This window comes from Lepidochelys kempii, chromosome 13 (assembly GCF_965140265.1).
Source record: "Lepidochelys kempii isolate rLepKem1 chromosome 13, rLepKem1.hap2, whole genome shotgun sequence".
NCBI lineage: Eukaryota > Metazoa > Chordata > Testudines > Cheloniidae > Lepidochelys > Lepidochelys kempii.
Window position 1 is genome coordinate 28,070,185 of NC_133268.1, and position 26,949 is coordinate 28,097,133.

Sequence of the window (26,949 nt, forward strand, 5' to 3'; positions counted from 1 at the left end):
GTAGGAACAAGGCTGGCTTGACAGAGAGGGAACTGCACCATAGGCATGCCTGTGGCTGTCTCACTGCATGTGGAAAGGATACGTCTAGTCAAGGTATTATCCTAGGGAGGAATACCACCCAGGAATGGTCACAGGTATTTGTTCCAGTTTTAAAATTAATATGCTTCGTCCGAGTGCATGATCCTTATATGTTCGCTTTCTACAAAGAGACCAGGGGCTGATTGTTAAAGGTATTTAGGTGCCTACAGATACCTAATGGAGCATAGGTGCTTTGGAGAATCTCACCTAAGTGCCTTTCTGCATCTTTAGGCACCAAAATATCTTTAACAGGCTTCCCTAAGCAGCCAGTTTGCTGGCAGGAACGTTTAGAGAAGCAAGGAATTTTGAGTGAATAGGAGGAAAAAATGCAGAAAGAATTTCAAAGTTGTAAACGTAAATCTCCACACTTGAAATCTGACTCTGAGAGTTACCTTGTCCACTTAGGGTAGGGACAACACCATGTGACCTGAGGTCTGAGTCCATTCAAAACTAACCAACACAGCTTGAGTATTGAATATCGAATGGAATGAGGGGCAGATCCAACCCTGATTCCCAGAAAGTATCCAGAGATAGAAAATGAGTACTTGTGGCATCTTAGAGACTAACCAATTTATTTGAGCATAAGCTTTTGTGAGCTACAGCTCACTTCATCGGATGCACACAGTATGCATCCGATGAAGTGAGCTGTAGCTCACGAAAGCTTATGCTCAAATAAATTGGTTAGTCTCTAAGGTGCCACAAGTACTCCTTTTCTTTTTGCGAATACAGACTAACACGGCTGTTACTCTGAAACCTATCCAGAGATAGTGACTCTGCTTTGAGAAAATTACAAACTGCTAAGGACAATCCACAAACAGAAGAACAGGCTAAATTCATTGGATGAATTCCTGGCTACGAGTCATTTGCTTTAGTCCAGTTGCATGTGCTTCCCCTCTTGCTGTATCTTATAAGCTCCCTTTGCATGGTTGGAAGGCAAATCTGTGACTCGTAACTAGGCCACGCAGGCCAGGCCCTGCCTGCTTGTGTGTTGTATGGCAGAGTGTCTGCAGCAGAGAGCATTCCATGCTAAATACAGCGGTGAGAAAGCCTCTGTGACTAATGGATGGGAACACTCCCTGGGAATCAGCAGCCCCGTTTTGTATCTTAAGTGTGTAAATTGGCTTGAGTCTGTGCTCAGGGGCTTATTCCATTCACAGCTGCAGGGTGAGATGGAATTCCCAGGGGTTTTTCTTTCCATTTCACATGAAGCGGTTCAGACTCAGCATGCAGCAGATTAGTGCGTGTGTGTGAGAGAGAGAGAGGCAGAGAGGAGAAGTGTGTGAGTGAGTGAGAGATGGAGAAGATGTACATGTGTGTTTCCAAGTCGTTATGCTTCATATAAGGTTTCTTCCATTGTACAAAAGTGTAGGAGCTAGGGGAGCAGGGCCACTGGCCAGCTCCACCAGCCAAGGAGGGTTGGTGTTGCCGGTGTTCGTCCCCCTCGAAAATCGGGCTCCAGAGACATTGAGTTTAATGCCCAAAATGGAGTCATCCAGATTTAGGGCACATTTTGGAAAATCAGGCCTTAAGTGACTTGCCCACTATCACACACTGACAATGCCAGGAACAGAACCCAGGAGTCCTGGCTCCCAGTCGTATGCTTTAACCACCAGACAACTCTCCCTGCCATTAAGCAAATGGTTAACTTTAAAGTGATTGCTCAGAAATAAAAGTGATTGCTCAGATATTCAAGGCAGCACATGGCATAGCTGCACAGAATTCCAGACCTCAGTTCCATCTGCCATCTATTGCTCCCTTCAATATCCTTATTAAAAAGGAAGCAAGAGGCAGAAATATGCAAATCCCTGCATTCATAGAAGCCCTGCATACAGGATACGGCTGCGCACGAAAAGATTCTGACACCTGCTACCCACTCACTGGCATAAACAAGGCAATCAGAATCAGAAGAACATGTGAACAGCGGGCAATTACACCATGGGGCTGTCACCACAGCCATTTGCTTCAGCTCTAGGGGGAGAGAGAATCATTCACAATAGGTGTCAGTCAGACAGTCCTGAGTTTGTTTCCGTTGGGGTGGAAGGGAGGATGGCTCAATGGGTAGCAGCACCACACGCTCCCCTTCTGCACTAGCTGGGACAGAGAGACATAGCAAGTCATGGAAAAGGAGAAGAGGCTGATGAAAGTGAAGGAGGAGGACTGAGACCCACTTGTTCCTGTTGCCCTCCTATGGTGAAAAAGTACTACACCATAAAGGGACTGGGCACATTCCTTCCTGCTCCCAGCAGGCGATCAGCTTGTGCCATGAGGACACGGGGTCCTTGTAATTTTTATCCTTGGTGCTGTGACTGCAGACCCATCAATTATAGGTGGCACATGATGCAGCAATGCCTAGAGTAAATGATGCCTAATGCTTCCCATGATAAAACCCCCTTTTCAGTTGCCTATAACTTGGCCAGACTTTAACCATTCAAGCTACGTTTTCCGTGTTGGGTGTCTGCCTCAGGCTGAATTCTTTTGGAAAGTTTCAGCAAAAATGGTTGGGCAGATCCCAAGAACAAGTTCTGGGGGAAATGAATTAGTTGTTTATCAGGTAAATAGGAAAATAGGGGTTCCAATTCCCATAAGTCTCTGGTTATTTAGGTCTCCCACACAGTAAATAAAATTGGCATATTTCAGATGTCACCATCACCTCCAGTCAATATCCTCATTAAAAAGGCAGCAAAAGGCAGAAATAGGTCCCATCCTATACAGGTTGGGTTTTTTCCAGGCTAGATTCTGTTCTCAGCATGGTCTGTGCGTCAAGGTTCATTAGACACAGGTACAGGGCAAGATGAAAGTATCTCCAGACGGTGTTTTTTGTAATGAGTTAATCCTTTGAGTATTCAGGTGTCTCTACAAAGAACAGTGCAATTACCGCCTGCTTCCCAGTGTGGCCCCCACATGATCTATTCATTCATTTAACAGTCACTGGTTTAATTATGCAAAAAGAACAGAAGGACTTGTGGCACCTTGGAGACTAACCCATTTATTTGAGCATACCCATTTATTTGAGCATATTTCGTGAGCTACAGCTCACTGCATCGGATGCATTCCGTGGAAAAGGGTTGAATTATGATAACGCTCACAGGGATGTTAAAGATGGCTGTATGGGCCTGGTCAGCAGGCACCTTGAGCCACTCGTTTTCTTAAATGGACTTGTTACTTTTCTTTATCGCCTCTTACTCAGCTCTTTCATTGCTTGAGCAAATTCTCTCCCAGCACTCTATGCAATCCACTGACATTTCTGTGGATAACAGAAGCAAGAAGGCCTGGCTGAAATGCTAGATGGAAATGTAATGCAGTTCCAGGATCAATGCTAGACGTACAATAGGAGACAATGTTGGAGAGGTTTTTTTCCCCCTAGGGAGTTGGATCAGGGAGTAGCTCAGAGCTAACTCCTGCTTGTTTTACTCATGGTAATTGTCACATTGACTCGAATGGGGCTATATATGTGAGTAAGGAGGGTCAGGTTAGGGTTTACTATCCATAGCAAAAGTAGACAGCAGGGGATGAAGTCTGGTTTCTTATTAATGTGATGTGCCCATAGGCTAAGCCATTAGAATAAATTAGTCAACACATAAATAACCAGCTCTAAAAACATCAGGGATTTTCAAAAGCAGGTAGGTGACTCAGGAGCCTAAGTACCAGTGATTTTCAGTGAGACTTAGGCTCCTAAGTCACTTAGACACTTTTGAAAATTTTTCCTGTTGCCTCTTTCCCACCTGTGTCTTAATCACAGTCCCTCTTCACTCAGGCTGGCATTATCCAAGGGGTCCAGCTCTCAGGGAAAGTAACTGGGATTATTACTTATCACAGAGCGCTGGCCAAAGTCCATCAGATTTAAGGCCCCAGAATTGTTTCCATCCAAACCTCCTGTTTTCACTCATCCATAACTTTTGAATTTTTCGATTTCTGGGCTGAAGTTTTCCAGACTTGGTCTCTGTCCCAAGGGAATTTTGGGGGATGCTGGTGGAAGTTAAGCAAAAACAGCCCAAATGTCTTGGAATTAAGGATAAAGAAGAAAATAGTTTTCATGATATTAAAAAAATGTGTGTTCATTCAGCCCCCCCCCCCCGCCTTTTTTTGAACAGCCCTAAAGTCCAAACAGCTGGGGATTTTAAGTTCCAATTTGGCAGGGATATAGCCATCCTGCAGGAGCAGTGCAAGGCTTTGTTCTGGAGGGAATTGGGGTTGATTTGCTAGTTACCTGTGATTGAAAATCACCATACAGAGTATGGGCAGTAGATTTCTTTGCTAAGCAATTTAGTGGCGCACCTAAAGAAGGCTGCATTACACTTGTGTGCAGAGCTAACTTATCTGAGCAATACACAGCTTAATCTCCTGAAGGGCCACTTTCTAACTATTTCAGAGAAACAGAAGTTCTCTTCCTGTTCCCACATTCCCCACCATGATGCTCTTCGCCTACAGGAAGGTGCTTGGAGCCAATAAATGCAGAATTCTCTCCTCCTGTCTTCCAGTGACTTTCACAATTCCTTGCACTATGGGGGGAATCCTCCTCTCTGGCCCCTGTCCCGTAGCAGCCTGCCTGCACCCCAAACTCATCCCCAGCCCTGCCCCACCCCAGAGCCCACCCCCCAGCCAGAGCTTTCACCCCCCACCGCACCCTCAACCATCTGCCCCAGCCCTGGGCCTCTCTAACACCACAAAGCCCTCATCTCCAGGCCCAGCCAGAGCCCTCATCCCCCTGCACCCTAACCATCTGCCCCAGCCCTGGGCCTCTCCAACACCACAAACCCCTCATCTCCAGCCCCAGCAGAGCCCTCATCCCCCTGCACTCCAACCCTCTGCCCCAGCCCTGAGCCTCTCTAACCCCCCAAGCCCCCCCCCCCAGTCCCAGACAGAGCCCTCACCCCCCACACTCCTATTCTCACCCTGAGTCCCTCCCACACCCAAACCCCTCATTCCCAGCACCAGACAGAGCTCTCACCCCCTACAACCCTACTCTTGTCCTGAGCCCCTCCAATACTCCAAACCCCTCATCTGCAGCCTCACCCCACAGCCCTCAACCCATAGCCCTGCACCCCCTCCCGTCCCCAAACTCCCTCCCAGAACCTGCACCCTGCACCCCAGTCCCCTGCCCCAGCCTAAGGCCTGCACTCCAGACCTCCTCCCCCACCCAAACTCCCTCCCAGAGCCTTGGGCAGGTGGGGGGTGGAGTTTGGGTGGGGGTGGGTTCTGGGCACCAACAAAATTTCTACAAACCTGCCACCCCTGCTAGGGCCCAGGCTGGAGTTTCATTGGCAGGGCAGGCTGGACCTCCCTTTGCCTCCAGGAAGGTGGGGGACACTGACTCTCAGAACCTGGAGGTAAAAGAAGGCTGGAAAATGTAGTTCCCCATAGCAGCCATGACAAGGGACAAGCATGGTGGGAAAGAAAAGGACTGTGTAAAAAGCCCCTGGGGATAAAGATGCTGGTCCCCTTTTAAAGTGTTTTGAGACCGCCAGATTAAAACCTAGACATCTTTTGTTTTATTTACTGCTTTATGTTTCCCTGTTTTCAAATAATTTGTGAACACCTTTCCAGGGCCAGATCTAGAAGGAATCAGGCTGGGCCTCTGGGACTCTCCAGAGTTCTGGGCACACACATTCTCTGTTCTTTGGTTGACTCTTGCAATTGTTTCTTTGTACAAATTTTGAAGCTGCTGCCTCTGCCAAGTGTCTGTGACACTGCAGAGACTGGCTGAGTGTTCTGGACAAACCAGGATAAAGCCCAAAGCAGGGGCCATTTTCAGTTTTGTTTACAAATCCCAGAGATTTGTCTTTACTTTTTGTCCTGATCCATCTCAGGGTGGCCTCTGGCAGAGAGCCTGTCTGGCAAGGGTCACCTTGGCTGCGACTGCACACCATGCATTGGCTCAGAGCAGGCTGGTTTGGAGAGAGCCACGGGGGTAGGTCAAGTAAGGGGCCATCAGATCTGTACTTCTGCTGGGAACCCCCAGCATCTCCAGGGCATGAGAGGGCTGGGCCTGCCTGCAGGTTGAGGGGGGTGGTGAATTCAGACACCCCAATTCTCACTTAACTCCCTGCACAAAGGTCTGTTTGCAGAGAGAGGTGAATTTCACCCAGAGAGCGTAGGGCTCCCTAGTAGGCTTGGTGGGGAACTCCACCATGGACCATTGTGTGTAGGACAATACTGATTCACCAGCTCTGACAGGCAGGGGGACAAGAGAGGGGGAGCCATGCCCCAGAATAGCCCAGTGACTGATGCACTCCACTGGGTTGTGGCAGACTCAGGATCATATCCCTGCTCTGGAGCAGTGACTTGAACCAGGCTCTCCCACACAGTGCGTGTCCTAACCACTGGGCTGTGGAGTCCATCCCTTAATTATTTATCCCAAGTGGAACAGCTCCAGCAGCAGAGCTGGTGGTCAGCGCACTCACCTGGGATGTGGGGACCAAGGCTCAGGTCCCTGCTCCAAATGAGGCAAGGTGGTGACTTAAATCTGGGTCTCGCACATGCCAGATGAGTGCCCTGGCCACTGAGCTACTGGCTGCTCTGGGATGGGCACTCCCTGGTTTTTACTGAGAAATCTGGAAGGTCTCAGTTTTGTTCTGCATTGGAATAGAAACAAATGTTGAAACCTTGACATTTCCCCCTAAATATAAATCTTGTTTTCCGGCCCCCCTCCTGTCTACCTGCCATGGCAACGCAGAACTGGCGATCAGACCTGTTCACCAGCTGAAAAGCAGGCTAAGAAAGTGAAGTCTTATTATCTAGAGCCTCTGGACTGGGACTCTGGAAAGCTCAGCTATTCCTCCTCCTGCCACTGGCTTTCCGGGCAAGTCCCTTTGTGCCTCTGTGCCTCAGTTTCCCCATTTGTAAACTGGGGATAAAGATGCTGGTCCTCTTCGTAAAGTGCTTTGAGACCGCCAGATTAAAACCTAGACATCTTTTGTTTTATTTACTGCTTTCCATTGCCCTGTTTTCAAATAATTTATGAACACCTGTTTCTCCTATGCTTGCTTGTAGCGAATCACTGTAGCGGATGAATAATGGGCCCCTTGGAAAGGCTACATTGGAAGCCAACAAATTTGCATTCTGTACCTTTCCTCCTCAGCGGATCCTAGGGAGGGTCCATGGGTAATTAGTTCCAGACGGCTTTTGCAGTAAACAGAAGAGAGCGTCTGAGTTTGTGCAAATCACGCAAATACAAAAGAATGATGTTGGCAGTGATTTCAGTGCCCAAAGCTTTAGCTAGAGAGAATGAGACTGTGCACAGCTGGAGTCTATTCAGGAATCCCCAGCCCACATTCAGGTCCCCCCCAAAACCAACGCCCTGATCCCTTTGTAATAGTCTCTTTATTTGGATTTCCTTACAGCTGGGGCAGGAGATTGAAACAGCAGGGGGAGCTCTCACCACACCAGCCAAGGAGATGAGGTGGGGGAGTTGGTGGGGAACACTGCGTAGCTTTGGTTTCCTCAGAGGAAGGAAAGCTGTTCCCTCCCACTTGCTGCCATCCCTGACCCCCCCACCCCTCACCCCCCTGGGCTCATAAAACCATGCCAGAGACCTTGGGGGTTGGATTCATTTGACCGGGCTGTGGACATCCCGATGGTTCAAGAGGCGCATGCAACCTCAGCCTCCATGTAGAGCAACCCCTTTGCATGAGGATAAGTGGTTTGTATCTGTCGCTGTGCTGTCTTGCTCTTGGTTTAGCCAGCCTGGGTTGAGACACTCTGCCTGATGCTCAGCTGCCTGGTGGCTGGGTGTGTACCTGGGTGTGCAGTTGCGAAACCCTGACCCGGTACTCCAAATAACACCTCACATGCTGGGGGAGCTCAGTCTGAACTGGACTCCAGCCTTCCTGCTTCTGGCCCACCTCCAGCCACGTGGGAAGTTCCTGGCTAGCCCACACTGAGCTCCCGTTACCACCTGAACGGCGCTGTGGTGAGCTGACCTACAGTGGAGACCCGTCCAGGCAGCCAAGGCCGGGGCCCGTTTAGTTGCTTCTCTAGAAGGTGCTTATTCATGGCCTGGCAGGTAAATGAGGAGATTCGTTTAAAACACAGAAGAAAGTACACCTGCAATAACGTTGCCTCTGCCAAGTGCTCTCCCAGTGGCTGAGGTGAGAAGCTATATTAACAGCTGCTGTCCCCTCCCTCTCAGGCTGGAGAGGAGAGCTGGCTCTGGCTGACACTTCTGCACATTTGAAGCCATGGGGACACTGGCTCAATTAATGGTCGTGTCCTCTGGGGTTTTTTGTCTCCTGACAGAAACGTTTCCCACTCCATGTAATCCAGGTTACTCAGCGGATTTGGGCGAGCATTCCCAATGACGCAGTTAAATCATAAACCCCTCTTCTCTTCCTTGAGACACTGTGTTCAAGCTTTGCAACAGGAGTTGCATCTGCTATCTCCTCTAGAAATGAATAACCAATTTATTTGAGCATGAGCTTTCGTGAGCTACAGCTCACTTCATCGGATGCATGCCGTGGAAACTGCAGCAGGCTTTATATATACACAGAGAATATGAAACAATACCTCCTCCCACCCCACTGTCCTGCTGGTAATAGCTTATCTAAAGTGATCATCAGGTGGGCCATTTCCAGCACAAATCCAGGTTTTCTCACCCTCCACCCCCCCACACAAATTCACTCTCCTGCTGGTGATAGCCCATCCAAAGTGACAACTCTTTACACAATGTGCATGACAATCAAGTTGGGCTATTTCCTGCACAAATCCAGGTTTTCTCACATCCCCCCCACCCCCATACACACACAAACTCACTCTCCTGCTGGTAATAGCTCATCCAAACTGACCACTCTCCAAGTTTAAATCCAAGTTAAACCAGAACATCTGGGGGGGGGGGTAGGAAAAAACAAGAGGAAACAGGCTACCTTGCATAATGACTTAGCCACTCCCAGTCTCTATTTAAGCCTAAACTAATAGTATCCAATTTGCAAATGAATTCCAATTCAGCAGTTTCTCGCTGGAGTCTGGATTTGAAGTTTTTTTGTTTTAAGATAGCGACCTTCATGTCTGTGATTGCGTGACCAGAGAGATTGAAGTGTTCTCCGACTGGTTTATGAATGTTATAATTCTTGACATCTGATTTGTGTCCATTTATTCTTTTACGTAGAGACTGTCCAGTTTGACCAATGTACATGGCAGAGGGGCATTGCTGGCACATGATGGCATATATCACATTGGTGGATGTGCAGGTGAACGAGCCTCTGATAGTGTGGCTGATGTTATTAGGCCCTGTGATGGTGTCCCCTGAATAGATATGTGGACACAGTTGGCAACAGGCTTTGTTGCAAGGATAAGTTCCTGGGTTAGTGGTTCAAGATTTGTGAGAGACAGGCCAGTCCTTGCCTACAGACAGCCCCGCAACCTGAAGCAAATACTCACCAACAACCACATACCACACAACAGAACCACTAACCCAGGAACTTATCCTTGCAACAAAGCCCGTTGCCATCCGATGAAGTGAGCTGTAGCTCACGAAAGCTCATGCTCAAATAAATTGGTTAGTCTCTAAGGTGCCACAAGTACTCCTTTTCTTTTTGCGAATACAGACTAACACGGCTGTTACTCTAAAACCTAGAAATGAATGTTACTGATTATTGCTGCAGACCTAGGCTTTGTGACAGTCGTATGGCACCCAAAAGTAGGGGATCTTCCTGTCATAAGAGTAATTCAGTGGTATGGGGTTCTCAGCTGGATGATGCTCATGACAGAGGAGCAGCCAGGCCAAATTGGTGTGGGCGGCGTTGCAGCCCCATGCGTGAGTGCTGTTGTATCTTGGCGCTATTGTAAGGTGGGGGCTGGGTCTTGAAGCAAAGACGCTAAGGTGGGGCATGTCGAGCTTTTCAGAATCCACCCTTGTAATAGTACAATTAGCTACATGTTAGTTAATAATCCCTACTTCTTCTATAGCATTTCTCATCGGTAGATCTCATAGCACTTCGCAGGCTGTCATGTATTTATCCTCACAACACCCCTGTGGGCGCACCTGCACTGTCTCTGGGAGTGAGCCTCCCAGCCCGGGTACACAAGGCACGTTACAAACGGCTGTATAGACATGGCTTGGGCTCTTGAGCCTGAGGGAGATGCCTGAGAGCCTGAGCTCCAGCCACTACACAGCTCTCTTTAGCACGCTAGGATGAGTCCCACCTACACAAGTCTATAGACCCAGGCTGGGAGCCTCACTCCCAGGTGCGGTGTAGACATTCCCACAGGGCCAGGGCAGTGCTGTTAATTCCATTGTGCCTCAGTTCCCCTTCTGTACAGCGAGACTGAGTGTCTTGCCCAAGTCAGACAGGAAATCTGTGGCAAAGCAGGAAATTGAATCTGGGTCTTCTCAGTTCTAAGCCGACACCCTAACAACTGGGCCTTCCTTCCTCTCCAAAGCTCTTGGGAACAATCAGAGGAGCTAAGCTTAGGACCCCAGTGAGGGGGGCACAGCTGGCTTTATGCCATCCTTGCCATCCCCCAGTCCTAGGGGATGATGGAGGCCATTTCAGCCCCCAGTACAAGTGAGAGCCACCTTGGGGCTCAAGGTGCTCTAAAATGGTGGGTGAGCCTTGTGCTGTTCACCCTGTATATGGAGTTTCACTAAGAGTTTATCTGGCCAAAAATCCCTTCCTTTTCACCTCAGCAAGAGATGGCAGGCACTTCCAGGGAGCACTGGTAACTACGGGGGCTCAGGAAGGCCATCTGTTCATTCCCAGTGAGGAGCAGCTGAAGCAATGGCAGGGGACTAGGTAATCATCTCTAAACCTCCCTACTGTGAGGTAACCGCAGCTTCTCATCTGCCAGAGCAGAGGAGGGGATGGAAGAGCCAGACCCTTTGGAAAGAAGAATTGTGTGCCAGCTGGAAGGTGGCTGTTAGCCCAGTGGAATCCAGATATAGCAAAATGAAACATCATTGATTTTGCAACCTTTATTCACATTGTGGACATTCACTCATTTTAATTTGGGGAAACTGAGGTACAGGAAAGGGGAAGTAACTTGCCCAAGGTCTTGCAACAAGTCAGTGGCAGGGCTGAGGTTAGAACTCTATCCATTGGTCCGCACTGCCTCCTAGTCCTGGCTCCTGGACTCGAGAGACCATTGGTCTGTTGCAACATTCCTGCGCAGGCTTGTCTGACATGTGAACTGTTCACAAACATGTGAATGTGTACAAAAGCCTAGGTGTGGGTTCTCCCAAATCTACGGCCCCAATGAGCAGGACTGAACAAGCCCTCAAGCGTTAGGCTTGAGTGAGCCTGGATCCTCATTATATACAACACTCGCCCCCTTCCTCCTGCACAGACTCTTGGAAATGCCAGCATTGACAGGGTTAAATTCAAGTGCTTTCTTTCAGGGCTTACAAAATTATGGAGCCCTCAACTTCTCCATGGGTCAGAGTGAGACGCAATAGGAATGGGATACATTCAACCTTGACAATATTGTGGGAATCTGTTTTGGGGACACGCACTGTGGAGAGCAAATTCACAACACCCAGCAAGGAGAAAAGTCTGATAGGCTTCTGATATTTTTGGTGATTCATTTCTCCTCCCGTTTGAGTGACCCAGAGTTCACACTGAGTGCTAACCACTTGAAATGTGTATGTGGTGGGAATGAGATGCGCCTGCACTTCAGAGCTTGCATGTGTGCCTGTTAGTTTATTGTGTGTATCTTCTAGACTAATACATAGCCTTACTTCACCAGGGAGCTTTGCATATACACACAGATTAATGTATTGTCATAATAGATATAGATCATGCAAAATATTGTATTTTCCTAATAAAACAAGTTATTTTTTATATTTTTGAATTAGGCCTGTCGATTAATTGCAGTTAACTCAAGCAATTAACGCAAAAAATGTAATTGCAATTAATGGCACTGTTAAGGAACAGAATACCAATTGTAATATATTAAATATTTTTGGATGTTTTTCTACATTTTCAAATATATTGATTTCAATTACAACACAAAATATAAAGTGTACACTACTCTCTTTATATTATTATTTTTATTATAAATATTTGCACTGTAAAAATGATAAACAAAAGAAATAGTATTTTTCAATTCACCTCAGACAAGTACTGTAGTGCAATCTCTTTATCATGAAAGTGCAACTTACAAATATAGATTTTTTTGTTACATAACTTCACTCAAAAACAAAACAATGTAAAACTTTAGAGCCTACAAGTCCACTAAGTCCTACTTCTTGTTCAGCCAGTCACTAAGACAAACAAGTTTGATTACATTTACGGAGATAATGCTGCCTGCTTCTTATTTACAATGTTACCAGAAATGTTCAGATGTTCACATGGCACTTTTGCCAGCATTGCAAGGTATTTACATACCAGATATGCTAAACATTCATATGCTCCTTCGTGCTTTGGCCGCCATTCCAGAGGACATGCTTCCATGCTGATGATGCTCATTAAAAAAAAATGTTTTTTAAATTTGTGACTGAACTCCTTGGGGGAAAATTGTATGTCTCCTGCTCTGTTTGCCCCGCATTCTGCCATATATTTCATGTTATAGCCATTTCAGATGATGACCCAGCACATGTTGTTCGTTTTAAGAACACTTTCACAGCAGATTTGACAAAACGCAAAGAAGGTACCAATGTGAGATTTCTAAAGGTAGATATAGCACTTGACCCAAGGCTTAAGAATCTGAAGTGCCTTCCAAAATCTGAGAGGGATGAGGTGTGGTGCATGCTTTCAGAAGTCTTAAAAAAGCAACACTCCAATGCAGAAACTACAGAACCTGAACCACCAAAAAAGAAAATCAACCTTCTGCTAGTGGCATCTGACTCAGATGAAGAAAATCAACATGCATCATTCTGCACTGCTTTGGATCATTATCCAGCAGAACCCATCATCAGCATGGACGCATGTCCTCTGGAATGGTGGCTGAAGCACAAAGGTACATATGAATCTTTAGCGCATCTGGCATGTAAATATCTTGCAACGCTGACTACTACAGTGCCATGCGAATGCCTGTTCTCACTTTCAGGTGGCATTGTAAACAAGAAGCAGGCAGCATTATCTCCTGCAAATGTAAACAAACTTGTTTGTCTGAGTGATTGGCTGAACAAGAAATAGGACTGACTGGATTTGTAGGTTCTAAAGTTTTACATGGTTTTATTTTTGAATGCAGTTATTTTTTGTACATACTGCAATTCTAGATTTGTAAGTTCAACTTCCATGAGAAAGAGATTGCACTACAGTACTTGTACTGGGTGAATTGAAAAATACTATTTCTTTTTTTACAGTGCAAATATTTGTAATAAAAATAATTGTAAAGTGAGCACTGTACACTTTGTATTCTGTGTTGTAATTGAAATCAATATATTTGAAAATGTAGTTAACATCCAAAAATAAATAAATGGGATTCTGTTATTGTTTAACAGCACAATTAATTGCACAATTAAGCACAATTAATTTTTTTAATCGCTTGACAGCCCTAATTTCAATGATACTAAAGTAGGATGAAATGAATAATACTTTTTTAAAACCCAGGACTTTGTTGGTAAAAATCAGTTTAAACTGAAAGCGAAGGGGCTTAAGCATACATAACATAAGGAAGACCATGGGCTCCATGTACACACAGTGCACACTGATAGAAGGAGCTTTTTGGAGGGTGTAGGAACACCAGCTCCCAGAAAGACATTGTCTACGCTGACAGAAGCACTGCTCCATCGACACAGTTGTGTCTACACCGCGGGGTTTGTCGGCATAGCTGTGTCTGTTGGGGTGTGGTTTATACACGTCCATGTCCAATGTTGCTATGCCGGTATACGTTTTAAGTGTAGTCCTAGCCTGTCATAAGCAGCCCCATCAAAGTAAGTGCTTCCCAATATGAGCGTTACAGAACTGGCCTTGCAGCTGATAGAGGTTGTGTGGGACAGTCTGCTGCGATACAAAACTGCTACCTGGAGTGTGGAGGCTGAGGGGAGACCACTTCCTGCATCCGGGGATTGGTGAAGAGGGGGGTGATGGGGAATGGGCAGAGGAACCATAGAGGCAACAAAGGAAATGGAGGAGCTGTGGGGAGAGGGGTGAACCACGAAGGGAGGAGAAGGACAACAAATGGGGCCAGTGAGAGAGTAACCCTATGGGGAGGGATTCAAAGGTTCTTTCAAATGAAAGAATTACATTGATGATGGTGCAGAGACCCCTGTCAAGGAGCAGGCTGGTGAAGGCAGCCATGGGGGAGAATCGTTCAGCTCCTCTAAAGGGATATTGTAGAAAAAGGATTGCACAGATAAATAACTTGGTCTGAAGAAAACCTTCAATGCATTGTGAAAATGTTATTTGAACTGCTTCCTGAAACCGCAGCTCTGTCTGCTTTTCTTGGCATCACAGTGAGGAGCAGAGAGGTGACTGGCCTGATCGTGTTCAGGTGTGTGCCAGCCCAGAATATTGATTTACAGGAGATCAGATGCAGAACGTGGCTAATCACACATGCAAATACTTCTGATTAGCCACAGGAGGATGCCCTTACTTGAATTGCTTGTGGAATTGCAGTCATTTTGCATGCAAATTAGGCACACAACTGGGTCTGTGTTTTTTGTGTATAAAACTGCATCCCTAAATTGTTTCAAAATCAGGCCCGCAATGTGTGGTTTGGAGTTTAAGACCTTCTGCAGAGTTCTGGGAGATGGTGGTATAATGGGGATAATGGGGGATAATGGGGTCAACAGGCAGTATTCTAGCCCAGATAATCATGTCCAGGGACACCGGGAACACCCCTGCAAACCCGTCTTCGCACACACAAACGGCATTTAGTGTTAAATAACTTTGACAAGCCATCGCATATCTGTTTACTCATTCACTGTGTTCCATTGCAAATGTTTGGAGGCGTGGGAAGGGGCATGAGAAGTGTGTGACACCATTTGAAATATTGCCTTTCTGATCTTGGCCCTTGTTTTGTCTCCCGGATCATATTACTGTTCATGAAAGAATTGCAAAGGGAAAGACCGCTCGGTATTATCTGAGTTTATTGTGTAGACAGCAATAGAATGCTTGGGCACTGGACATCTCTTCTACAGAAAGAGAGTCAATTCTACCTCCTAGGAGTAAGTCAGTAAATAATAGATTCTGTTTTAGCCACAGTCAGTCATTTGAAATGCTCATTTTCCTTCCTCCTGAGCCCCATCAATGGTGACAACGCTTCTACAGTGGACTGTAGCCAGAGAGCTCCTCACCAAGGAGCAGGGAGTGCAGCCTGTACCAGAAAGGGACCCCCTCCATTAGGGGGTCCAGGCAACACCCCTCATCCAGTTCAAAAACCATGACCACCAGAAGCAAGACTGAGCCCATGGTCTTCCTTATGTTGTGACGCCTCTGCTTCGCCTTCTCCTTGTCTCCTTTCCTTTCACTCCAGAGGGCTGAGGCTGGTGCTGGTGGCAAGCCTGGATTGTCTGCCACCCGAGGATTTCCCATCCCTGGTGTATGGCCGTCACTGGGGGGGTGGCACAGTCCAGTGGGGGATGGGAGGTGGTTATTTGAGCTGGGATGCACAGAGCTGGTCTGGAAAGTAACAAATTTTCCCATTACTTCTCCCTTACTGGTGTGAGGGCTAAGCAGGTGAATAGCCAGGGTCAGTGTATCCCTCAGAGGCCAATGGAAAGTCCCCAAGGACCTTAGTAGATAAATCCAAACGTTGCGTTCTGTTTTCCCCTGCTGTGCCAGCAGAGTATGTAATGCAGGGGTGGGCAAACTTTTTGGCCCAAGGGCCACATTGGGGTTGCAAAGCTGTATGGAGGGCCAGGTAGGGAAGGCTGTGTCTCCCCAGACAGACTGGCCCCCGCCCCCTATCCACCCCTCCCACTTCCCGCCCCCTGACTGCCCCCTCAGAACCCCCAACCCATCCAACCCCCGCCCCGCTCCTTGTCGCCTGACAGCCTCTCCCAAGACCCCCCCAACCCTAAACGCCCCTCCCAGGACCCCAACCCCCCGGTCCCCTGACTGCCCCGACGCCTATCCACACCTCTACCCCCTGACAGGCCCCCCGGGACTCCCACGCCTATCCAACCCCTCCCTGTCCCCTGACCCCCCGCCACGAACCTCCACCCCATCCAACTGCCCCCCAGGACTCCCTGCCCCTTATCCAACACCCCCCCCGGCCCAGCCCCCTTACCATGCCGCTTAGAGCAGCATGTGTGGCTGCCGCACTGCCTGGCCAGAGCCAGCCCGCCCACCGCGCTGCCCTGCAGGAGTGCGCAGCCCCACCGCCCAGAGCACTGCCCTGGCGTGGCTGGGCGGGGGGGGGACAGCAGGGGAGGGGCTGGGGGCGAGCCTCCCCGTCAGGAGCTCAGCGCCGGGCAGGATGGTCCCGCGGGCCAGGTGTGGCCCACGGGCCGTAGTTTGCCCACCTCTGATGTAGTGTATGCATGTTGTGTTTGCAGGGTATGAGTTGTGTCTATGGTAAGTGACTGTTATGTGTGTTTTCCTCTCTTCCTTTTTGTGTTTGGTTAGCCCACTGATCCCTCTTGCTAATGGTTGTAAGCTCCTTGGCACGGGGACTTGTCTGGTTTTTTATCCCTAAAGCACCTTGCAAACTGGCAACTAATGAAACGTAATAACAGTGAATAACCTAATGATGACACCCCAGTAACTTGGGTATGTCCTCAGTGGATACTTACAAATTTCTTCTTCTAAAACAGTGTTTGAATCACACTACCTCCTTCTCCAGATCTTTCCTCCTACCCTTGCATTGGCATTCTGATTGTCTTTCTCGAGATATAATTTCTCATGCTGGGGCTTCCTCACGGTAACAGCCACTCTTCCTTGGGAGGGAGGTCCGGGTAATTCTGCTGCCTCCCACCTCTTGGGAGATATGCCTCTGACTAATAGGCCAGTTGTAAAAGCCACCAAACTGCTATTGTGAGGTCACCAAGATGTAGTTTTGCAGTGAGTAATCAGTGACTTCAAGACTTGCCCCTGAGTGTGACTCTGAGACTTGGTCCCTGGATATGAAGAGCTGAAGGGGCCTTAAAGTCTGTAGAGGGGATACTTGTACTGGGAATAAATTTCATTCTGCAGATTTGAATTAAGTTTGAGGCCATCCCTAAACCACTTCTGAGATACACAACCCCATTGCACTGTCCCCGCAGCAAGAAGTATCAGCAAAGAAAACTCTGCTTGTGTATTCAGTGATAATATTTCCCTTTCTCAGAGTATTGCTAGGCAGCAGCCTCTCTAGAGCTAAAGTGGCCAACTGAGGGGCAGCCAAGAATGCTGGCATAACTCCATTAACTTCAGAGGAGCAATGCTTGCAGAGAACTGGGTCTTGAGTTTCCAGAATTGGGCCAATTATGCACCAAGTCCCTAAAATCCAAGACCAAAACTTGCCCGAGCCTCAAAACTGACAGGTTGGGTCTGGGTCTAAGATAGAATTTTTCTGCTTGATTTGAAGTGAAATGTACAAGGAGTTCCTGAGTTATGGTGTCCTAAAAATAGCAGTATTCAGAACGGAAAAGGTCTCTTAATTTTTGTCACTTTATAACAAAATGAGAGAGAAAGAGAGAGAGAGAGAAACTTAGCTAACTAGCCTCCCTGAGCTGAGAGCCGATGTCCACCACCATAGGTTATCTGATTTAATGTCAAAACCAGAATTATTAACTTTGTATTAGGAATCTTGCTAATGCAACATGGGGAAAGAATGCTTTCTATATATGCTATCATCTGCACCTCTACTCTCCTCCCAACCCTGCTCTATGTGGCTCTCCTGAGTTCTGCTGGAGAAGGTCCAGTCGACAAATGGGGTGTTTCTCTTCCTGACATTCACATGAACAGCTCGATTGGGGATTCCTTCTACAATCTGCAGGACAAAGATCCTTTCTAGTGAAATTCAGGGACTTTAAAAAAAAATAAGGAAATTCTCCAACAAAACTTTAAGGTGAAGTTAAAGTTGCAGCAACACATCCGTGTTGGGTGCTTTGTATCCCTGCAAGGCACAGTCTCAGAGCCTTAGTGTTGTCTATACACAAACTGGAACCAAAATAATTAAATCAGTTTTCATTCATGCCAGCATCAGTTATTTTGGTGTAAGCTTATACGTGGCGACGTGTGTTTCAGATTAAGAGTGGCCACACACAGACTTCCATTGAAACATTCATAGGTGTGAATTAAAAGCAGTTTAATTACTTTGATTCCAGTTTGTGTGTAGATAGCCCCAGAAATAGAAACTCAGGAAATCCAGGAGTAAGGTGGTATTTCTCAGACAATGCACTCATATGCACTCATATCATGACAACCTTAACTCTGCCCCTGGAGAGACAACAGGAAACTGGGATGCCAGATGCATTGCTTTCTTTGTTACAGAGACCTTTGCATTCCTGCCTTGGCTTTAATTGTATAGGCAGAATTATACCATTTTGGGCAGACAGATAGCCAGAACAGTGGTTATTTATTAGAAACTAATTGAACTTCTTGTGCACATATGCTGCCCCGCACTCCTGGTACTCGCCCTTTCTCATCCACATATGCCGGAAGGACTTAAGCGAGGCTGCCATGGAGCCTCCAGCCCAGACTGCCATACTCCTCTTTGGGGCAGCCAGAATTTTAATCCGGTAGCCTTTGCCATATAACAAGGCATCCAGCTCTGAGCACATCCTCTCAGGGAAACCAGGAAACATTGATGAGCCCCCTGATAACACAGTGTTACCGATAATGTCCCCCTTGCACTCGTCTGGCACCTTCTGGAGGCTTTGGAAAGCTAAAAGGTGAATGCCTGGAGAATTTTGGTCTAGCAGTTTTGGCTGGAAGAGTGGCTCTGGGCAGCAGAACCGCTCCTTATCCAGAGTTATCCAGTGCCCATCAGGGGTCTTAAAACACACTGGGAACTGGTGAGCTTTGTCTTGGAGGTCTCCTTCATAGTCCATGGACACATAGCAGCACTGCTTCTTCAGCTGGGTCACCGTCGTCTTCTGCAAGGCATATAGCAGCTGTGGGTCATTGGAGCTCTTCAGCAGCAGGGTATGCATGTGCTTGGAAAGGAAAAACCCAGCCACGTCCAGGCGATACGTGGCTTCCCTCCAGATCTGCCCAGCGCAGATGGAAGTGACATGGGACACCCCAGCCCCAGCCTCCACAGCCAGGCCAGTGACCCTGCCACAGGAGCAGAGGGAGAGGAGGCCTGTGTTAGCCACGTGCAAGGCTGGAACAGCGAAGGCCTCAAAGAACACCTCGGCCACCTTCTCCCGATTGGTTGTGGGGCAGGAGGGAGAGTCGGTCATGAGCAGTGGGTGCTCCTCAGGGGACAGTCTCAGCCCGCAGAAGAAAAGGTGGCTCCACAGATTTTCCATGGCTTCCCAGTCAGTGATGATGCCATGCCTGAGCGGGTGGGTTTTGGGTGCCCTGGCACCCCCTGTCCCACAGCCAGTAGCAGCGAGATGGCATGGGATCTCCCGCATCACAGCTGGGCAGGTGGGAGGCATGGACGTGGTTTTCAGCACAGACTTTGGCTTGTCCTCTCCAGCAAAGCCGGCTCGAGTGAAGCAACTACCATTGTCGATGACAACCGCAACCTTTCCCATAGTGTTATCTGCACCACCAAACTGTCTGAGCTTTATCCACTTCTGACGTCAGGATGGGGAAGACGCACAGTCAGGGATTAGAGGGAAGAAGGGAATTGGAAAGCTTGCCTCATCCTGCAACAGAGCAAACGGATGATCTATAATGCAGTGTCTAGTCACGTTACCAGTTAAATACAAACCCATTGTGAATGCGGGATTACAGCTGAGAAACGCAATGATCAAGAGTCAGGACATGCCCACAAGCCGGGGGTTCCTCAGCAGCAGTGACTTGGATGTGCCGTGGAGTTGCCCCCTTCTGGAGTTGGTCTGCTTGGACACTTTTGGCCATCTCATCATGCCTTGTCACGTAAACACAATCATGCTGGTACGTCTGCTCAGCAACACATTGCATTGAAACAGGCTCCCGTCACAACAGGACAGTGCTCCAAGAGCCCAAAGGAATGATCCGGAAGAATGGCAATCCAGACTGCTGCTTTGGTGCTCCTAGGCTGTGATTTTTCAAAACTGCCTAGGGGATTTGGATGCCCTACCACATTAACTTTAAATCTTGACTCTAGTGCACTATCTACGGCCTGGGCCTGGTTTTCCTACCCCAGACGGGTCGTAGGGCATTTCTGTCTTAGCAGGGCCGCATGTACGTGGCAGCTCCCAGTGTTTGTGCCAATGTGGCTTGATAACCATCTTGCCTTGTGCGGGTACCAAGCAGAATGTGCACCACGCGTGCAGCCATGAGTACACAGAGTGAGCACGAGGCCAGAGATGCACTGATGCTTGCCCAGGGCTAGATAATCAGGTGCTACAGCCCTTTGAAAGTTATTGCCAATGTATTTGCCTAAGAATACATCACAACTCAGAGGGTCTGTGCTATGAACAGAGGGTTTGAGTGATGCTATGTATCACTTCACCCTAAAGACTTAAACAGTGCTTAGACCTTGTGCTGATTCTCCCTGAAACCTGCATTTCCCCCCTCATCAACTGATACCTGCATGCATATTGGTAAGGGCGATCTTTAATAGGTGCTAAAAATGACATCCTGTGTGTGCTCGGTGTGGCATTTTCAACTGTTCTTTCCAAATCAAAACTGTGCAAACCTGGCAAACACGCACGTTCCTCAGTGGAGGCTGTGGATCCGTTAGTGGAAGCAGTGTTCAGGCCTTTATCACTTGTCTTAGCCTATCAAATGGTCACAAAGCCTTCCCACCCCTTACCCCCCTTACACGCACCTCAGAAAGGACCAAATGGATTTTATTCAAATTAAAAAACAAAGCCCCCAGCTTTGGGCTATGGTGTGAAATTTCGCTCCCAAAGGAAATGTATAAGGAAAATTGTGAGCAGCTGAAAATTGGGGTTTGGAATGGAATGATGTTCTCCACCTTACGGTGCAACCCTCTGAGAAATGAAAGTATAACACCCTCCCTGTCCTAGGGCTGTCCATGGCACACACTGAGCTGAGGTCACTTGCTGTTGTTGGGCAACTCTCCTAAAAATGTCTGTCCCCCCACATTGGGCCATGTTAAATAGTGCAGGACTACCCAGGATAGCACAGCAAAGGCACAGCAAAGGCACAGCAAAGGCCATTCTGGCGATGAAGGGAGTAGAGCTGGTTGGAAAAATTGCAATGACATGTTTTTTGTCAGATTTTGCAGATTGGTAAGATCAAAGCATTTTGAGGAAACAGTTCGATTTTGATGAAATTCCTCCGGAAACCTGGCAGGATCCATCAGAAACTTGCCTACTGTCCTGTCAGCTCACCCGCCCAGCTTCTCAGCAGCCCACCAGGCAGGTGGCGGGGGTCCAAAGCCTGGAAGCCATAGGCTTCCAGGGTCCATGGCTCTGGAACAGCCATGCAGACAGACTACCTTGGTGTCAGGGATCCAGGGTCCTGGGCAGCACCGGGTGCACTGTTTGGGGTTACCTTATCTAACACGATCATATAGTTAAACCCAATGTTCTTCAGTCTCCTCCATGCCGTCCCCTTCTCACTTGTTTCTCCTGTTCTCTTTCCCCACCCTTCACTGCCCCCAGCTGAATGGGTTGATAGCAACAGTGACCTCAGCGTGGCATTGCTGAGCGCTCCCCTGGGCAGCTTGACACTTGGCAAAGAAATGTTCATGGGTTGTTAAATTCCAACCCAAATGTGCTCAGCCATGTTGACTGGCCCTAGGATCTTCCTGGAGTTCAGATTCCCCAGCTATAAAACCTTGCAGCTCAATTTTGTCACAGGGCGAGGGTGGCCATTGGGTGTGTTCTAGGGCTCTGAATGGGCCTTTATGTTGCATTTAGGGCCCCCGTCCCTAAAAGAGCATCATTTCTCTGGGGGAGATGTGTTGGAAGTGCTCCCTGATTGCAGCCCCACACAAACCCAGATTCTGATACCCTCCCTGCTGAGATGGAGTCATGTATGGTACAATGCCCTCACCTGATGATGTCCATCTCCCCTCCCCTCTGACCCCTGGATCCTCTTGGAGCTGGCCTAGGACAGACATTAGGGCTCCCGGGTGCGGCCTGGAACTGCTGGTGAGGAAGGAAGGGTTCCAGTGGGGGGACGCTGTCCTGGAAGTTCTGGAATCTTCCCCTACCCCATGTGGCTTCTGTTCCTAGAAAGGGATTGTTAGCTCCCATGACCTCACAGACCTGTGTGTACACGTGTGTGTATGTGTGTGTGCTGGAACTGCCGATGCCAGGAGAATGCATTGTAATACCAAAGCCCTGGGCATCAGACCCGTGCCACACTTTCCACAGGTCGGGATGACACGGCTGAGACCCTGGCAAGGTCCCAGCCCACTGTCTTAATTCTGTCATCTTGCTATGTGCTGCTAAACATCCAAAGGAAGGGGTGAAGTGATTCCTACACTGACAGCTTGTAAGACTCTGTAAGATCCTTTGGGATTTACATTATTTATTGACAGGAAGCATTTCATGCGCACACACTGAAATGCAGCCACCTCTGAAGTGGAATGTAGGAACTGTTTAACAATGTATAGCAACTACACAACAGTTGAGGACAGACATGAAACTACAAGGGGAATTGGAAGGAAGCAAGATTTGCCCAACAAACTGTTTCACACCCCTACTCTTGCCTCCCTGGCTTGTTTCTATTTTGCCATGTTCTAGATTTCTTGCTAAGCATCACACGCAGCTCAGTCCCAGTAGGATAAAGCCATGAGCTGAACGGTATTGATGGTATCAATTTAGAATACTATACTGGGGAATAACTGGCTAGGTGGTAGTACTAGTGACAAGGATCTGGGGCCTGCGCCTCGCACCCTGGTGGAGTACCGGAGTCGACAGGAGAACGCTCAGCAGTCGATTTATCGCATCTAGACTAGACTGATAACAATTTTCAAATATGTGAATATGTTATAAAGAGGACTGTGATCAATTGTTCTCCATGTTCACACAAGGTAGGACAAGAAGTGATGGGCTTAATCTGCAGCAATGGAGATTTAGGTGAGATATTAGGGAAAACTTTCTAAGTTTAAGGGCAGTTAAGCTCTGGAACAGGCTTCCGAGGGAGGTTGTGGAATCCCCATCACTGGAGGTTTTGAAGAGCATGTTGGACAAACACCTGACAGAGATAGTCTAGATTTACTTGGTCCTGCCTCAGCACAGGGGGCTGAACTTGATGACTTCTTTAGGCCCCTTCCAGCCCTATGTTTCTATTATTCTGTGATTCTACCAGCTTCTGGGATGTGGCTTTCTTATTCACCAAAAACCTGTTTTGTGGGCCTCTCCTTCCTGATGTTAAAGATCTTTGATCCAGAGCCTAGGGAGAAAGAGGGTGGAAACAGCCAAATTTCTTTTACTCTCTGCAAAAAGCTCTTTTTTCTGTTGGAGCTGGCTCCTGGTTCACGCAGTGTGACTACACAGTTATATAACTCCACTCCAGAGTGTGACTAGCAGCACAGATTGACAAGGAGAGAGAACACAGGGTAGTTGGTTAGCAGACAGGAAAGCACTTTCTAGCCTGAGTTTCTAATAAAAGCCAATGTTAAATGGTTCAGCAACGCTTTTGTTGCTTTCCGTGAGTCACAACAGAGGGACGTTAGAGGAACACTAAGCCTCCCGTCTTGCTATATACACGACTGTAACTCCTGACCGCTGGCTGATTTCCAGTCTGCTGTGTTGACCAGGTGCCAGCATTTTCTTAGCCCCAGTTTCTCTGGTTAACAATGCTCCATGGCATCTCTCGATGCAGCATGGACATCCCTGTATGTCAGTATGCCAGAGGTTTGCTCGTGGAAACAGTTGGCCCTGCACTTCCCACTCCACCAGGAAAGCCAGGAACCCCCCACACCTTCTTAGTTCTCAGCTGATAGAGTGGAGGCTCCTGCCCCCTCTTTATACAATGGGAATTTCTTCCCAGGCAATTTGCCTTTTCACCCGCCATCCTTCTCATTGGTCGATTCACCTCTCGGGAACCCCTGAAAGGCTGTGAAAGGAGCTCTGTCTCCAGGGCTAGCTTGGAAGCACTCACTTTGCAAAGCCAATTTCTTTCTCTCCTCCCGCCCCATCCCCCACCTCCTGCACTGTCTCCTGGAGGCCCTCTCTCCAGCCAAGGACTGCAGCGTGGGGTCGCTCGTGCCAGACCCTTAGTGTAAGGCTCTAATATTTCTTGTCTTCCTGTCTTCCTCCCGCGCCCCCGAACACATACTAAACACAGCCAGTCATCTGAGATGCTCGAGTTGGTTTATTTTCCCCCTTCCATGGGTTCCTTGGTTCCCGCACGCACTGTAGTGTTGTTGGAGACAGCGACGCTCCTTGGGCTGCTCACCGCCTGGGCCATCCACTCCCAGCGCCTGGGTGTATGGTGTACCAGAACCTCACCTGGTTCTTGGAGCCCAGGGAATCCCCTCCCTCGGCCTTGTCAGACTCCACCAAAAAGAACAGGGTCAGGATCCTCCTCATCTTCTGGATGTCCCCATCTCCGGCTCCCAGCCGTGCTGATGAGGGGAACGGCTGTGGTGGCCGGGGAACCTCTCCCCTCCTGCTGCCCAGCTCCGATCTGCCAAAGATTTTAACTGTGCTTCCAGGAGGGAGGGTGATCAGAGAGGGGGTCTTTGGGCAGTGGGACAGCTTCCCAAGAGGAGGCAGCAGCACTGCTTTGATCTGTAGAATAAATGAAACAAACAAAGCTTTCGGTCCCATTGGCCTGGGCTGCTCCCCTGCCACTCAGGACCTCCCCTTTCAGCTCTCCAGCCTCAGCCAGGCGCTCCTGGAGAGCAGACGTGGCCAGTGACACGGCTGACGGTGCCGCAGAGTGAAGCTACTTCCCGGAAAGTGCCTTCCCTCGGCCACCGGTCTCTTCCCAGTCACCCGGCAGGGTGTTTGCCAGTTGGCTGACGGGAAATTCCACGGCTTCTTATTAGGCAAAGTAGGTATTGGTCTTTGGGGACTTTCCTGGGTTATTGATGTGTTTTAGGGGACCGATCCCCAGTCCCCCTGCCCAGGGTTTTGGTTTCTTGTTTCCCTAAGAGCAAGAGACAATGGCTGGCCTAGGGGCTCGAATTCCAATTACTCAAGAAGGATTAAGACAAATACATTGTCAATTAGGAACTCATGATGGTTCTTGTCACCAGCATTCCTTCGCACTGTATAATGCAAACAGTATAAAAATGTACACACCTCTACTCGACCCACCAGCGTAATGTACCCCCACCCTGGGCCAGCAAAAACCTAAGGCTAGAGAAGGGCCTTAGCCCAGGGCCGGTTATTTTAGTTTTGAAACCTAGTTCTGACACAAGTCCACACGGCAGTGGCTGGTCCATGTCGCCCAGACCTCAGCCTCTGTCTGGTCGCTCTACAGGAGAGATGGAACGCGGGGATAGTGTTAGGGGGGTGGAGCCTGGCATGTGTCTGTCTGTGGCAGTTGTGCAGGGAGCCACGTGTGGAGAGCAACTGTGCATGTTGTGTGGGATGAGGGGCGTGGCCAGGTGGGGTGTGAAGCTGTTGGAGAGCATGAGTGCGGATGCCCCTGTAGCTGGGGCGAGTCACCGGCTGGCACTTACAGTGGACTTGTTCTTTTTCAGATAGATAACCAGTCGCCCTTTCTCCTTTTCCTTCTCCAGATCTGGGCACTTCTCCTTCTTCTCTTGCTTTGCTTTTTTCACCTTCTTTCTAGAGTTGTAATTGCCCATCTTGTGATTCCTTCCGAGCCAGCTGGTACTGCCCCTACTGAGCCAGTTGTGTCAGAAGTCAAGGAGCTTCTGTGATGTCAACCGTAGGCATAGATGTGACTTTACAATGGATGAGGTGTCTCTGAGGCTGCCTGGCCCATTGGGTCCCATTGTCCTGCTGCTTATCCCCGGATACCCTTCCCTGGCAGTGAGAGAAAGAGGCCAGGCTCTGTGTATGTCTTTGTGTGAACTCCTCAAGGCGTGGAGCGCTGGGAGCAGATTCCACTGGGTGGATCTGAATGATGCTAAGGAGACCCTCAAATCAGTTTGGGCCACATGCAGCTCGTTCCTTCCCTCATCCCTGCCTGATAATGAGCTGACCCAGTACTAGTCACTCATATTGTGTAATTTTGCTGAGTGGTCCCATTAAAGACAGTTCAGACGGCAGACTAAAGTATTGTTTAGTGGGCATAAGTGAAGTGGATCTGGCCTTTTATTTTAGAGGTGGGTCATATACCCAGGGATCACCTATGTGTAATGCAGCCACCACCTCTGATTGTAACACAGCAAAACACAAAGTGCCACACTGCCCAGCACTTTGGGATAGAAAGTAGAGACAAGTCCCAGATCCAGTGAAGCACATGGATGAATTTTAAGACGACAAAGTGACCAAGATGCTGGTTTAACATCCCTGCTCTTGCAAAAATTGACATGGGATCTTTAGTAACTACCAGTGATTGGGAAACCTTTTGCATCCCTAGGAGCCCGCTGCTGCCACTCTCATAATGGACTGAGAAGGCAGAGCACTCCTAGTGAACTACCAGCATCACTACTTGCAGTACCCAATGTCCCTTGCAGGTCTCCCGTCCAAGTATAGGCCATGTCCAAGTACTACTTAGTTGTTAGGATCACAGCACCATCTGCTCTGGCTGCAGGCAAAAGGTATCCTGTCACTTCCTACTTGAGCCCTGATCTTTGGTTTTGATCTCTCAGCAGAGAAAACAATGTGATGGTGCAAAAAGGCTTATAGCTTCAGGTGGGAAATGCTGCGTTCATGCCAAAGCCCCACCAATCTGATGTTATGTAGCTGTCTACCTCAGTTGTGGCCATGTGCCAGGTAGTTAGTTAGACCCCTGCATGACAGCAGCTCAATCCACACATCTTGAGGATGCAAAACTGCCCCTGGGGCACCGGATACTCCCAAATGGTGGATGCAGAAGGGCAGGCCAGCCTTTAAACTTCTATTTC

General features: G+C 48.4%; 2 protein-coding genes across 4 annotated transcripts in view; one reads left to right on the top strand and one right to left on the bottom strand.

The window, feature by feature from the left end:
- The window catches only part of NECAB3 (N-terminal EF-hand calcium binding protein 3), a 105,473-nt gene that overhangs the window by 56,137 nt on the left and 22,387 nt on the right, over nt 1–26,949 (top strand). The gene's annotated exons all lie outside the window — the stretch shown is intronic.
- On the bottom strand, nt 18,467–19,585 carry ACTL10 (actin like 10). The gene has a single exon (XM_073309355.1). It carries the CDS (start codon nt 19,583–19,585, stop codon nt 18,467–18,469), a length of 1,119 nt encoding a protein of 372 aa, XP_073165456.1.